The sequence below is a fragment of the Zonotrichia albicollis genome, chromosome 2 (assembly GCF_047830755.1).
Source record: "Zonotrichia albicollis isolate bZonAlb1 chromosome 2, bZonAlb1.hap1, whole genome shotgun sequence".
NCBI lineage: Eukaryota > Metazoa > Chordata > Aves > Passeriformes > Passerellidae > Zonotrichia > Zonotrichia albicollis.
In genome coordinates this window covers 67052616-67066803 of record NC_133820.1, presented here as the reverse complement: position 1 = coordinate 67066803, position 14188 = coordinate 67052616, and the positions used below count along the sequence as shown (strand labels likewise).

The 14188-nt window shown below is 37.7% G+C and overlaps 1 protein-coding gene across 7 annotated transcripts in view; it reads left to right on the top strand.

Annotated features, from left to right (window-relative positions):
• Positions 1 to 14188, top strand: part of FNDC3A (fibronectin type III domain containing 3A) — a 111605-nt gene that overhangs the window by 85603 nt on the left and 11814 nt on the right. For all 7 annotated transcript variants that reach the window (XM_014263879.3, XM_005482384.4, XM_026790599.2 and 4 more), the window contains 7 exons: positions 1716 to 1890; positions 2495 to 2581; positions 7961 to 8099; positions 9728 to 9796; positions 11074 to 11192; positions 13221 to 13326; positions 13418 to 13593. In XM_014263879.3, the coding sequence (XP_014119354.1) occupies positions 1716 to 1890; positions 2495 to 2581; positions 7961 to 8099; positions 9728 to 9796; positions 11074 to 11192; positions 13221 to 13326; positions 13418 to 13593 (871 nt within the window). The remainder of the gene's footprint in view (positions 1 to 1715; positions 1891 to 2494; positions 2582 to 7960; positions 8100 to 9727; positions 9797 to 11073; positions 11193 to 13220; positions 13327 to 13417; positions 13594 to 14188) is intronic.

Here is a 14188-nt window from a genome sequence, read left to right as displayed (position 1 = left end):
AGTGCCTGTTTATCCCTTATGAAGAGTGTTGAGAACATTAGGCATCTGGAGACGGAATTTTGTCTAAAGAATTTTACCAAGAAGAACAGATATTTTATCTCTAAGTTAATAATGTTTAAATTTAATTCTAACCTACATGAAATAATGGTTAAAGAAAACTGGAAAAATAAAATTTTTTTTCAGAGATAGTACTGTACTTCTGAGGGAATTGTTTAATAGTTATTCAAATATGACTATGGCTGGAACTCTTAGTTCATTTTGGTGTATTTTGGAGTGGTTCAGACAAGTTTAGAGATGAAATCTTTTTAAGATGTGGGGTTTTTTACCTTATATCTGCTTGTAAGGTGACTCCTTCAATAGTTTGTTTTGAAAAGAGTTACACATACTATTTGTATCTAACCTCTCTTCATGCTTTCTTCAGGCTCCCTATAAAATTTTAATTTTTTTAGTAAATATATTGTAGGTATCACCTGATTTCCATTCCAGAAATTTTCCTGCTTGTAACTTCTTACAAGAAAATAAACTGCTGTTCCCACAAATTTGGAAGTTTTCTCTTGTTTTTTACTTTTTCCCTTCTTGCTGCACATCTCTTTGGCAGTCCTCACAGACAATATGTTTGTTTTCTGTGCTGTCAACACTCTTGATAATATGCTGTCTGTAAGATTTTTTTCCTTTAAATGCCAAAAAATACCTCAATGCAGACTAAAATGATAACATGTGCATCACTATAATATAGGTTGAGTAAGAGAGAAATTGAAATTGGGTTATCTTTTTATTGAGATTTTTCAGACAAGTGGGGTTCAAAACACATGAGATATTTTACTGGTATCTTTGTTTAAGCTACACTGAGGGTTTTATTTTCAGGGCTTCCTGATAGTCACTTAGGTAATCCTAAAATTTTAGATTAAAATTACATTTTTTAATTAGTTTCATGTGGTTAAAAAAACTAGACTGGCTTTAGGCTTGTGATTCTTCAGATCTGATGTAAAGCAGCAAAGCCAGCTCAGAGCAGGTGGGCCTTTTTAGTCTAGCTGGATGCATGTCAGGCTATCTGGGCAAGCATGCTACCTGTTCACTGACTTTTGCATCCCCCTGTTTCACAGTAGCTCTTTATATGTAATTTGTTTGTATTTTCACCACAAGGTGATTCTAATCTCAATCAGATAAGGGTAACAGTTGTGTCATGGAGATCTACAGGTATACACTCTACTTCTTTTTCTGCAATAAGACTTCCATTTTTATCATCTCTAAAAGTAGCTCACCACTGAATGAGACTGTTCTATTATTTTATGGATCTCTAGAGAAACCATAGTAAGCTCAGAACACATCAGCAAAGTTTGCTTTGAAGTCTTGCCTAAATGTTTTTATGCCTTCATGTTTTCACTTTGAAAAGGAAGGACACTGTGGTGTTAGTATATTATTGCATATAGAGCTTTAGTGTTTTAGAATACTGAGTTAATATGAAAAAGCAAAACGTTTTGGCTAGCAAAACATTTTAATTATATCATACAAAGGAATCTTTCAATTATGAACATGTTAACCTTGTTCAGATATTTTGTTATTGACCGACTCATGGGCAAGTATGCGTATAAGAGCTTGCAATTTCCATTGTGCATATATCCAAGAAACTGTCATAGCTGTATTTAGTAAGAATTTTGGTTTTTAGCTATTAATTATTGTGTCTAGTTAGTTTACATACTGTCTGTTTTAAACAGTGATTTTAGTGAAGAAGTCCTGTATCATACCTCAGGCACTGCCCCAACCACACCAGCAAGTCCTTTGCTGATTAATGCTGGAGTTACTTGGTTATCCCTTCAATGGACAAAACCCTCAGGAACACCATCAGATGAAGGAATCTCATATATATTAGAGATGGAGGATGAGAACTCAGTAAGTTTAGAATACTTATTCTCACTATGTTTGATACATTATTGTATTAGTGTAGCAATGATTATTTTTGCTAGAATATTCTACAAGGAATTGTATTTTCTGAAATTAAGCTAATGACTTGTCATTGCTGTGGCCAGGCCACCTAGCTTTCTTCTTTTAATTGTGTTTAGTGTTATTAAGTCCCATTTCAGCAAAGACTTTTCAATTGGTTATAAATTTGTGAATCTGTGTGTGCAAGTTAAGCCTTGTAAGAGCTGGAGCAAAGCAATTGCATCATGAAGTATGGTCCCTCTAGATTCATTTCAGACTAACAACATTTGCTTTAAAATCAGTACTGTTCTACCCTTTGAAAGTGTTAGGTAAAATTTCCAGTGGCACTGTATATGTCTTTCTTACTGATGTTTTGTCCTCTCCTGATTGGAAAATGGTTAATGAATTTGCACTGCTTTAAAAAAAATTGTGTTTGCACAATGAAGGTGCTCTTATTATTTTGTCAGAGAAGCATAATAATTACAGTTTGAAACAGTAATTTATTTATATGAAGTATGTTAGATCCTCTGGTATGCAAAGATAATGTTTCAAATAATCCTCTTTAATTCTGCAGGGATATGGTTTCAAGCCAAAATATGATGGTGATGATCTTACCTACACGGTGAAGAATTTGAGGCGTAGTACAAAATATAAATTTAGGGTAAGATTTTTTTCATATGTTTGGGCACCAGACAAGTTTGAGATTGACTCAGAAGTGGGGAGGGCCTTTTTTAAGGAAAAAAGAATTTGATGCCAGTTTCTCACAATTTCAATCTCTTAAAACTGTCGGCTGAACACCTGATTATTTTTTCTGCTGAAGCAATAAGAACCTCTGCAAGGGTATAACACAGTTGCAGGTGTCTTGAAATTCCAAGTTAAAAGTACATGTTCTTAACAGCCAGGGGTTTTTATTTGGCTGATTTGTTTCATGTCCATGGGTGATATTACTTATTGTAGCTATGGGTTCTTTGATAGTAAACACAATGGAGGTGTTTGGGTAAGGAGCAGCCTTGATTAAAAAAAAATTGTTAGGAAGTCATCCATATTACTGTGGTGCAGAGCCTGTTCTAATAAGCTTCAGGGCTGAACTTTTAGTTTGGGAAGAATTGGCCAAACTATGAGCTTTTGGGTGTGGTTAAAAGGTAGAAAGAAGCATACTGGCCCTAGGAAGGTGATCAAATAGCCACCAAGGACTACAAGAACTTCGCCAGGACAGGCAGAGTTGAAGTAAAGAAAGCTTAGGGTCAACTAGAACTGAAATTGGCCAAAGATAACAAGAATGACATAAAATGCTTCTTCAGATACGTGAGAAGTAGAAGCTCAAAGAGTACATACAGAGGCCATTCCTAAACAAGGCAAAGAGGCAAGTTAGTAATGCCAATAAAGCAGAAGTTCTCAGTATCTTCTTTGCCTCTGCCTTACCAGCATAACTGGACCCCAGATCACAGCATAAGGTATAGTAGGAGTCCTAGTAAATATCTGTATTGTGTAAGTGGCTGTGCCCCAATCCTAGTTGTTCTAAATGGGCTACAACTGCAAAGTCCTTAATTGGGCAGCAGCTGTGGCTCGTGAAGGCAACTAGGACAAAAGGGGGTGGGCTTTTCAGTCAGGGAGAGCTTTGAAGGAGCCCTGACTAAGAAGCAGCAACAAGCAGAGGAAGAAGTCTGTGCTGTGAGGAGTTCTCCATGAAAAATATCACCGAGAAGGTACAGGACTTTAGAAAGGTGATTGCATCAATAAGGTAGCTGTGACAAGGCTGGAGTTTGCTGTCTTGGAAGGGCACAGTCCGTATGTGGATCTTAAGAGAAGTGGCTGACATTGCTGCAAGACTCCTATCTATAACATTTGAAAAGTTGTGCAGGTCAAGGGATATCCCTCATGTCTGAAAGAGGGCAAATGTAATACCCCCCATCTACAAGAGGGGCCCAAAAGAGGACCCAGGGAGCTACAGACCCATTAATCTTACTTCAGTCCCTGGAAAATAAATGGAAAAGGCTTCCTAGGAAATACTACAAACCAGACAAAGCAGGCAGTTGGGAATAGCCTACACCAAAAGTAAATGATGGCTGACTAGACTGATCATGTCCTACATCGAGGTAACACTTCCAGTTGGTCCAAGGAGATCAGGGGATGTTCTTTACCTGAACTTCAGCAAGCATTCAGCAGTTTCCTACAGCCTTCTCCCTGGCCAAATTGGCAAGACACAAACTGGATAGGTGGTATGTGAAACAAATAGAAAACTGGCCAACAGGCCATACTCAGAGGGTGGTGATCAATGGTTTCTAGTCAGTCTGGCAGCCTGTCTGAATTAGGAGCTCCTAGGGATAGGAGGCCCCATGCTGTTCATTTTCACAACTGATCTTGAGGAGGGGATTGAAAGCACCCTCAACAGGTTTGCTGGTGACACCACACAGAGTGGTCAGATGAACACATCAGATGGCAAAGCTATCTTACAGAAACACCTGGACAGGCTAGAAGAGTGAGGTAGCAAAAACAGTATGAAGTTCAGCAAAGACAAGTGCCAAGTTCTGCACCTGGGCTGGAATAAACAAGGAGCCCACTTTAGGCTTGGGGCAACCTTGCTGAAAGGGACCTTCAGGCAAACTGGATCCTGGGCTGACTCAGCAGTGGCCTTGCTAGCAGAGATAAGAGATCTTCCCTGTATTCAGCTTGTGTCAGATCATGCCTGGAGAACTGTGTCCAGTTCTGATCTGCACAATTCACAAAAGACAGGCAGAGTGGGAGTTGGTCCAAAGGAGAGTCACAAAAATTATAAAAGGGCTGGAGAACCTGTCCTTTAATGAAAGTCTAAAGGAATTACGTATTTGCTCATTGGAGAAGCCTGAGAGGGACCTCATCACAGTTTGCCAGTACCTAAAGCCTGACCTACAGAGAGGAGGGAGGTTCTCCCTTCACAGGAAGCCCCCTTGAGATGGCAGGGGGCAGGAGTTGCAAGGTGCACTGGAAGGGGTTTCATCTTGGTAGAGGAAAGAAATTTTCTTCTTACAGTGAGATGTAATCACTAGAACAACCTCCCTAGAAATGTACTGGAATCCTCACCACTGGATGATTTCAAGATGTGACTGGAGGGTGTGTTAGATAATCTCCTCTAGGCTCACTTGCCCCTGAAGGGTTGAACCAGATGATCTTTCAGGTCCCTTCCAGCCTGGGCTATTCTATGTTCTCAGTTACTCTTGAGTCTTTGCTTGGGTTTTGGAACAAAGCTGAAGACATGTCTGACAGTATGAATTGCAGAATCATTTAGGTTGAAGAAGACCTGTAAGATCAAGTCCAACTCTTAAATCCAGCACTAAACCACGTCCCTAAGCAACATATCTGCACGTCTTTAAAATACCTCCAGGGGTGATGACTCAACCGCTTCCCTGGGCAGCCTTGCCAATGATTGACTGCTCTTCCTGTGAAGGAATTTTTCCTAATATTCAATTTACACTTCTTCTGGTGGAATTTGAGGCAGAGTCAGAATAACCTCATCTATCTGCAAGTGAAAAATATTGATAGCTGTTATCACACATATACCTAAAATGCTAAGGAAGAATACTAAGTAAAATACTTAAGGAAGAATTAGGGACTATTGAAGAATAGCTTCTCTTTGCAATATGAGTGGCAATAGTTTAGGCGTTGGTTGATTTGTTTTGAGTTAACACTAAAGCATGTAAGTACTCCTTTTCAGATGATATTTTGCACTTCTGAATATGATTTTGTTGGAATTTTTACATAACTTAGTATTTAAATAATTTCAAATATACAGTATGTTTCTAGCACTATTATGGCTACACATGAACTAAAGAGTAGCTGCTTCTCTTGAAACTAGCTTTTGCAGGACATGAACATAGTCTTCCTTTGAAAGTAATACTACACATGATTTATACTCATTACTAGTAAATGTATAGTTGCTTAAACATCCTAAGTTTCTCATTAAAATAAACTCCAATGTTTATACCCTATTTTTATTAGCAAAACAATAAACAGAAGTCTGTTCACGCATTCATGGAACATAAAGGAGAAGCAAATGTTGTGTTGATTAGGTCTTTAATTTTTATTATACAGGGGAAAGACTTAATTAGTAGTAATATTCCTTAAGGCTTTTGAAAGAAGCTTTATAACTATTGGAAACGTTATTATAATACGTAAATGCTAACTGCCTGTTTAACTTGATTTGTAAGGGCACAAAGACAACCAGATGATTATTAATCCTGTAAACTGTATTGGGAGACTTAATGTCTGAGAGACATGTTAGCTTGCATTTCCTCTTCTCAGTCTGCTAGCATCACTGCTATCATTTAGATTCTGCTCATTTTTAAAACAGATATAAAAGCTGAAAAAACCTCTTTCTTTTCCCCTTTTTTATTTTTTCCTAGGTGGTTTAGCTTTTTACTAAACTAAACTACAAAGTAAAGAGTAGCAAGAATTTGTTTTCCTAGAGTCACAGAAGAGTCTAGGTTGGAAGGGACTCTTAGTGATCATCTAGGTCAAATTTGTGTAGAAAGCCAGGCCTTATCTTAGGCAGTTCAACCCTGTCCCAGCCCTGTTGAGCTGAGATTTCACTACTCCAGCAAAGATGATTCAACCACTTCTTTGGGCTGTCTGTTCTAATGGTAATTAATTTCTTTTCTTATATGCAGCTAGAATTTCCTCTAACACACTTTGTGTCTGCTGGCTCTTGTCCTGTCATTACAGATCCTTTGGAAGGCAATGTCTTCATCTTTTCCATAAATGTCTCTTAGATGTTGGAAGGGTGTGATTAGATCCTTCCCAATAAAACTTCATTTTACTCAGGCAGAATAAAACAAAGCTTTTTTCCAATGTCAGCTTCTCTAATCCTCTGATCATCATGCTGTCCCTCTTCTGAACTCTTTCCAGTTTCCCAGTGTCTCTTGAACTGGGAGGACCAAAACTGGACACAGTATTCCAAGGATGGTTTTAAAAGTGCTGAGTAAAATGACATAATTAAATCCTTTGTTCTGCTGGGTAAATTCTTACTGATGCAGCCCATGAAACAATTTGGTTTTGCCACTGCCAGTATGCTTTGCTGATTAATTTGGCTTGCTCCTACTCAAATGCCAATATCCTGCTTAGCAGAGCTGAAAAAAGAACTGGGTAGAGTCAGACCCCAGACTGCACTGGTGCTGGGATTGTTCCATCCCAGGTGCAAGACTCTATCTTTGTCCAAAGCTTATCCAGTTCTTGTTCATGCAATATTTCAGCCCATCAAAGTCTGTATGGTGGCTCTTCCCTCCAGCATATGTTTGTCTTCTCCTAGTTTGGTGCTATATGCAAATGTGGGAGCATCACTCACTCCTGTCATCCAGATCACTTCTAAGGATAATGAATAGAATCTGACATTGGATTGGCTGCTGATGAAATCCGCTCATGAGCCACTGCTAATTTTTCTTCAAAGCATTAGCCAACACTCTTTGAGCCTGGCATTCTCTCAGGTTTTCTACAGCCATCTTGTGGTCCATCTGTTCTGTCTTAAGCTTGTCTACATAGATGTTGTGGAGATCAAACTAAAATTAGGCTAGGTGATGTCCCCAGCTCTCCCCCATTTGTTAAGCAAGTTGTTTCATCATGGAAGCACTCAAGTTGTTTAAACACAATTTACCCTTGACAAATATAATTCCTTGTCCTTCACATGACTTTCATGACAACCTTTGCCATAATGATCCTTGGAACTGAAGAGTTTATAAAATCCCTTTGCTGTTGTTAATGCAACTTACCCATATAAATACTACTTCTATCTCAGTATTTTTGTAAAAGAAGGTGCTGTATTAGCATGGGAGGAATTTTTTTAACAATTTGTTTTTTTCTGGCAATTTGCATGCATTTATATTTTCAGTATAGTGATTGTTTAACTATGGGACTAAGGAAAATGTAAAATGAATGTGTATAATAACTTTAGTTTGTGTTAATTGTTATGTGTCTGTCTATATATACAATATAAATTAATTTGTCCTTACCATAAACAGTGAATAGCATACCACTATCCAATGTGTTTATAGTAATTCATATATATTTGCAGGTCATTGCTTATAACTCAGAAGGGAAAAGCAGTCCAAGTGAGACAGTGGAATACATTACTTGTCCAGATAAACCTGGAGTACCTTCAAAACCCACAGTGAAAGGAAAAATTCATGCACAGAGTTTTAAAATAATCTGGGGTAAGAATGTTTTCCGGCTCTAATTGGAGTATTTCTTCTGTATTTTTAATATATATTATATATATAAAATATGTTTTATACAGAAGGTCAGGTTTTACTTTAGTAACACTTCAGTCAACTGAGCCAATATGATCCATTTATACTGAGAAATACTGTCTCAAAATACTTAGTGTGGCGGTACAGCTAATTATATGGGAAAAATAATATACTCACTGTGATAGGGACTGTTATTGCAGAGGACTGCAACTCTTCAAAAAGTGTGGTTAATTGATGTACTAAGTTCTGTTTCCCTGGCACAAAAAGTAGTTGCATGTCATTCTGGATTCTTGTTGAAAGAGAAGATTGAAGTTCAATCTGTATGTTCAAGCTATATGGTTTTGAGAGATAAATTTTTATTTGCTAAGGATGTTGAGAAACTTTTCCTTAAGCTCAGGAATTTTTACCCTTATGCTGTAAAATAGGAGAAGGTTAAACAGTACTGTGCCATGCAGTGCTTTAGCAGAAAATCAAACAGTAAAATACTACATTTATTGTCACTTCTCACCTATTTCCATTTAATAATGCTTTTAATTTTTTAGCATCAGTAATAAGAAACTTACTTGAAGAGTACAAATAGTACTCAGCAGGTCCAGCCTTCTATCTTCCCAGAGTGCTTTGCTACCTCAGGACTTGATACTTGATCTTTTATGTACGATGCATAATGTATTAAGTTATTGAAAATACCTGATTTGTGTATCAAAAACAATCTAAAATATCAATTTATATATAAAGCTGTTAATTGTCTTTATTTGGAACAGTGATGCTCTTTCTATGTGGTAATTATCGTGACAATTTTATTTTCCATTTGGAATAATTTCCTTCCAGCCAAAAAAGTGCTATCTGCCATCTAAGTCTCATTTTATTCAGCTGGCATTTTATGATACATAACTCTTGCCTAAGAGCCAACATAATTTCATCCAGCACAAGCATAATGTGATGTTTAGGCAGGAGTACCCTTCTGTGTTGAAGTATAATGCTGTCTTTATATTTGTTCAAAATGTTGTTTCACATTACTTTAATTTTGCTGTTTTCTAAGTCATCTTTGAGAAACAGGTATTAGGATAATATGTCAAAGAAAGCTTTGTAGATTTGTATCTTGTACATGAATACTGTACCAGGGGGGATAGTGCACTCAATTTCTAGCGATATATTAGAAGTTAAGAGATAAGTTTTAAGTGTAGAGCTCTTGACTATTTTATTCTGTTCCAAAATAGCTAGGTTTTTGAAATTCTGTCCTTAAATTTCAAAATATTTTTATGTTCAAATCCATATGATAATGGTCCAAATTACATTAGAGTCTGTGACCCTGAATCCATGCTCAGGCACTTAAGACTGAAATGTTTGTTGTGTCATCTCCCAGGGGTGATTCCCTTGTCCCTTCTCCTGTGTGGAGTGTTCAGAGGGGCTGAGAGCTGGCTTTCACACAACAGGGCTTGGAATGATTTGCTTCTGCCCTGGACTAATGCTCTCTGTCTAAATAAGCACCCATCTCCAGCTGTCTGTTGATTTTGCCATTGGGAAATCCTCCCCAAAAGCTATAAAGCCATTTAACTTACCTCACTTAGTTGGAATATTGCTGTTTTTTATAGATCCACCAAAAGACAATGGGGGAGCAGCAATACATACATATGTTGTAGAAATGTCTGAAGGCTCAAGTGGTAAGTATTAGGATCATACGTTGGCATTCACTTGTGTGGGGATTTTTTCCTGTCTCTGTGTGCATGTGGGAAGAAATAAAATGTGTTTTATGACTGGGAAAGTTATTGCCAGGGACTGACATCAAAAAGAAAATAGAGGCACATTGATGCTTGTACATAAGAAGTTCTTTTTCTCTGATTTAGAAAAGAGAGATGCCACAAAATTCTGTGATGCAAGAGATGCTTTTTGTTTAACTTACTAATTAGGTCTATTCAGTTTTGGAAATGAAATTACACACTTGAGACATTTTAGGGCAAGAAGACAGGGACATGTAACTTTGTTGTCTGCATGGCTGATGAAAGAAAAGCTTGTACTCCATTTATCACTATTAAAAGAGAACAATGACGCATCTGGGGTAACTTTCTGCTATTTGCTTTTCTGTTCTTTCATACAGAAAGGAAACTGACAGAATTTCTAAATTGGACATAAACCTATCTTACTAAATTATTTAAAAATCTAGTTAAGTAGCCTTATTGAGTTCAGAAACACAGTTGCATCAAAAATGAGAGTTTAAACTTCTTCAGTGCTGTGTCAGATTAAGACAGAGGACTGTCCCCAGATATGATGGGAGCCCCCTCAGGCTGTTTGTCTATTGCTTTCCCCTCTCTGTCACATATCCACATTAAACCGCTTTGGAATGATGCGCCCAAGCCTTTCATGCAGATTTAGTGAGCTGTGCATTACGTTTCATTCCCAGCCTTCTAAATTCTGTGGTGTATCGAGTTGTTGGAGATTTCATTAAAAGTCCCCAGATTCCCTGCTTAATATCTTAAAGACAGAGTGCTCAAGAGTTTCTGATTTAAGAGTAGCAAATAATGGAATCAGAATTTCACATTGTTCTGGGCCATTCAGGAACACAGGAGCAAACTTCACCAGTTGCAAACTGTAGTTACAGCCTGCAAAATGATAATGTAATTTGAAGCTTGTTTTCCATGAAAAATTTTACTTTTGTATCTTTCCTGTTTATTTGGTAATGATGTTGAATGTGCTTGCTGACCAAGTAAGTTCTTTTCTAGTTAAGGTAAATCCCAAATAAGGAAGCTATTTCACTTCAGCAGATCTACGTGTATTATTATAGAATCTTCCAGGAAATTCAAACCAGTCTCAATTTCTATTTTTTTTTCATAAACATCAGGCACACAGTTATTTTAGTGAAATTTGGATACCTGCTGTGGCTGGTACTGAAGTGTGGCAAATTCCACTTTGGCTCACTGCACACTTATTCCTAACCTTTCAGGGAACAAGTGGGATACAATATACAGCGGAGCCGCGAGGGAACATGTGTGTGACCGGCTGAATCCGGGCTCTTCCTACCGCTTACGTGTATATTGTGTTGGGGAAGGAGGACAAAGCACGGTAATATCAGCTAATATTTTTATTAAATAAAATTCTCTCTGTAAGAAAATCTGGTCCAGTAGATATTTAAGCAAATGTTGTGCAGAAGTGCCTAACAAAATAGCCATAATTAGAACATCAGAGAAGTTCCAGTATTGCTGCGCAGTGGTTCGAGTTTCTGCTCATTTGTTAAAGAAAAATATTTGAGTATTCTTTCCTGATATATTTTGTTTGACATGATAGTCTTATTTACAGAAACAGATACTTTTCCTACGTGATACATTTATACAATGTTATTTATTAAGGCCTCTCCCAGTATAGCAGTTTAAGAAGGGTACTTGAAAAGGCTCCCCATGGAATTCGTCACAGCACCAAGCATAGCAGAGTTTATGAAGCAAGTGGACAATGGTTTCTCACATAGTGTGATTCTTGGGCCAAGAGCTGGACTTTAATGATCCTTGTAGATCCCTTCCAACTCAGAAGATTCTGTGATTCTATGAATTTAGTATATTTCCTATTTGTCTGAGTAGCCAAGTTACCCCAGCAGGCAGGGGAAGAAGTCTTCACTCAAGCTTTACAGGGTTATGCTTCCCTTGCTCTCTCAAGCACAGTTAAAATGTTTAGATTGCCCTGCTTTTCAGTATTCCCACACAATTTGCTGTGCCATACTATTCTCCTTTATACACACACATTGCACACACACACATGTGCACTGTCATTCTGTGGTGTAGTTCAACTGCCAGTGCCAAAATGTCTTGCTGTATTTGCTCTGCCTTCTCAGCAACATGTGTAACAAAGCCAGCCCTGGCTCTCTGCAGACTTCCAGCAGGGCTTTCCTGTCAAGCTGCTCTCACAAAAATCTTAAAGCCTTCCATTCTTGGTGTGTGTGATTTCTACCCAGCCCTGCCTTGTGACATGAAATGTATGTGCTCTTCCTCCACACAGAAGTCTCCTGCAAGGATAACCTTGTCTACAGCCACCTTGCCTTAAGAATAAATCTGGACTCCTTCAATGCTGGCTTGGCTTGCAATGCTTTCCCAGTCATCAGTCCACAAGTCTTTGGAGATTTTTGTTCTGCCTTTTGTTCTGTACTTCCTACAGCCCAACCCCATGGATTTAGAATTAACCTTAAGTACCAAAGAGAAAATAATTTCCTGAAAGTTCTTATACTTTCTGAAGGTGTCAGAAATCAACAGAAGATCTATGAAGATGTAATTAACTCTTCTGCAGCTTCTCATTAACATATGCAAAACTTTTAAGTAGCTGCAGTTGTTCAGTGCAACAATATATTCAAAGGAGCTGAAAAGCAACAGATCATCCAGTCCACTCTTTCTTGAACACACATAGAAACCAGTTGTGAAATGAGATTCTGAGATTCATTTCTTCTGTAACCTGAAGGCTTTCCAACTTCCTATTTGTTCTGTATCAAGCTGAAGTGAATAACCCCTCATTGTCTCTGCTCACTTCTGTCTGCAGCCAGAACAGTCAGTGCCATCTGCTGCATGTGTTATGTTCTTAGGTAATTTTTGCCCAAACTTCAAATCAGAGGTGGAAACTTGTTGCTCATTAGATATTGCTAAGCAATGAAAAAGTTGAAATATCTTTTTTTTTTAATTTCTTCTGGTTGACACTTCTGCCCACTTTGCTTTCTGAGAGGTTTTTCCATGGAAAGTACATAATCCTTAGAGTAAGGGTTTAGAACTCATTAGACTGCAGTCTGATGCAAAATAGATTGAATTTACATTGAAAAAGTCATATTTCAAGCATCTGTACTAGGTTGTACTGATGATTAGCCATTGTTTTTAATTCTACTCCTTGCATGTGGACCCAAATACAAAAGCAAATTTTGCATATTGTGTGATTATTTTAGCATGGCTTATATTATGAGAAATACATACTAGATCACTTCAATATCTTCACATATTTGAAGATGTCATTGAAAAAGGGGATGATCTTGTTTCTGACTGAGGTGTTTGCCTTTACTTATGGCATAGCTGATAGTTCTTGGTTTGGCCTGGATAACTTCATTGATCTATCTTTCTTTTTTAGGTAACTGATTCCTTACTGGTGCAGACACCAGCAGTGGTTCCTGGTCCCTGCCAGCCTCCAAGGCTACAGGGCAGACCAAGAGCAAGAGAAATTCAGCTGCGTTGGGGTAATTTTATTGCAAGTGTTAGAGATTGTGAGGGATCCAAATGTATTACATGTTAAAATTAAATGAACTTTTCTGTCTTTCTTATTTCTAGGACCGCCTCAGGTAGATGGTGGTTCACCCATTACCTGTTATGGTCTGGAAATGTTTCAGGCAGAAAATGATGAACACAGAGAGGTTTACCAGGGTTCTGATGTTGAATGCACAGTGGGCAGCCTTCTTCCAGGGAGGATGTACAGCTTCAGACTGAGAGCAGCTAACAAGGCTGGGGTAAGGAGGCAGTCTTCATTACTGAGACTGCAATCACTGTTGAGGATTTTTTATTTCAAATGAAGCATTTAACAGTAATTTTAAAATTAGGATTTCCAAATGTGGAGTCATTTGGGTCACGTAGCTTATTGTTGTGTGGGAGCAGACAGTTAAACATCAGTTTATAATGAAGGGGATTTTTAGATGAAGGGAAAATAGCTAATTATGTCTTTTATCTGAAAAATAATATTAGGAAATCATTAGGAAATGCTAAGTACTTTATTAAAGCACTGTTACAACTTCACTATTCTCAGGTGAAGTAAGGTAGCAAATTATTTTTGTATGCAGCTTTTTAAATTGATTGACCTTTATTTTTACAGCTGTTGATGTTCAGAACATAATAATTAGTGTTTCCTGACTCTCCATTTTTATATTTAGTTTAACTTCTGAGTACATGTTCTATCAGATACAAGACTATTTTCCCTTTCTGGAGTATTAAATGTGTTTAAATCAATTGTTGCTGTAGAACAAGCTTTTTAGTTATGTACCCAATGTCCTGATTTGTTCAATAATGTACACTCAATTGAAAACTGTCAGGGTGCATTGACACTTTGTG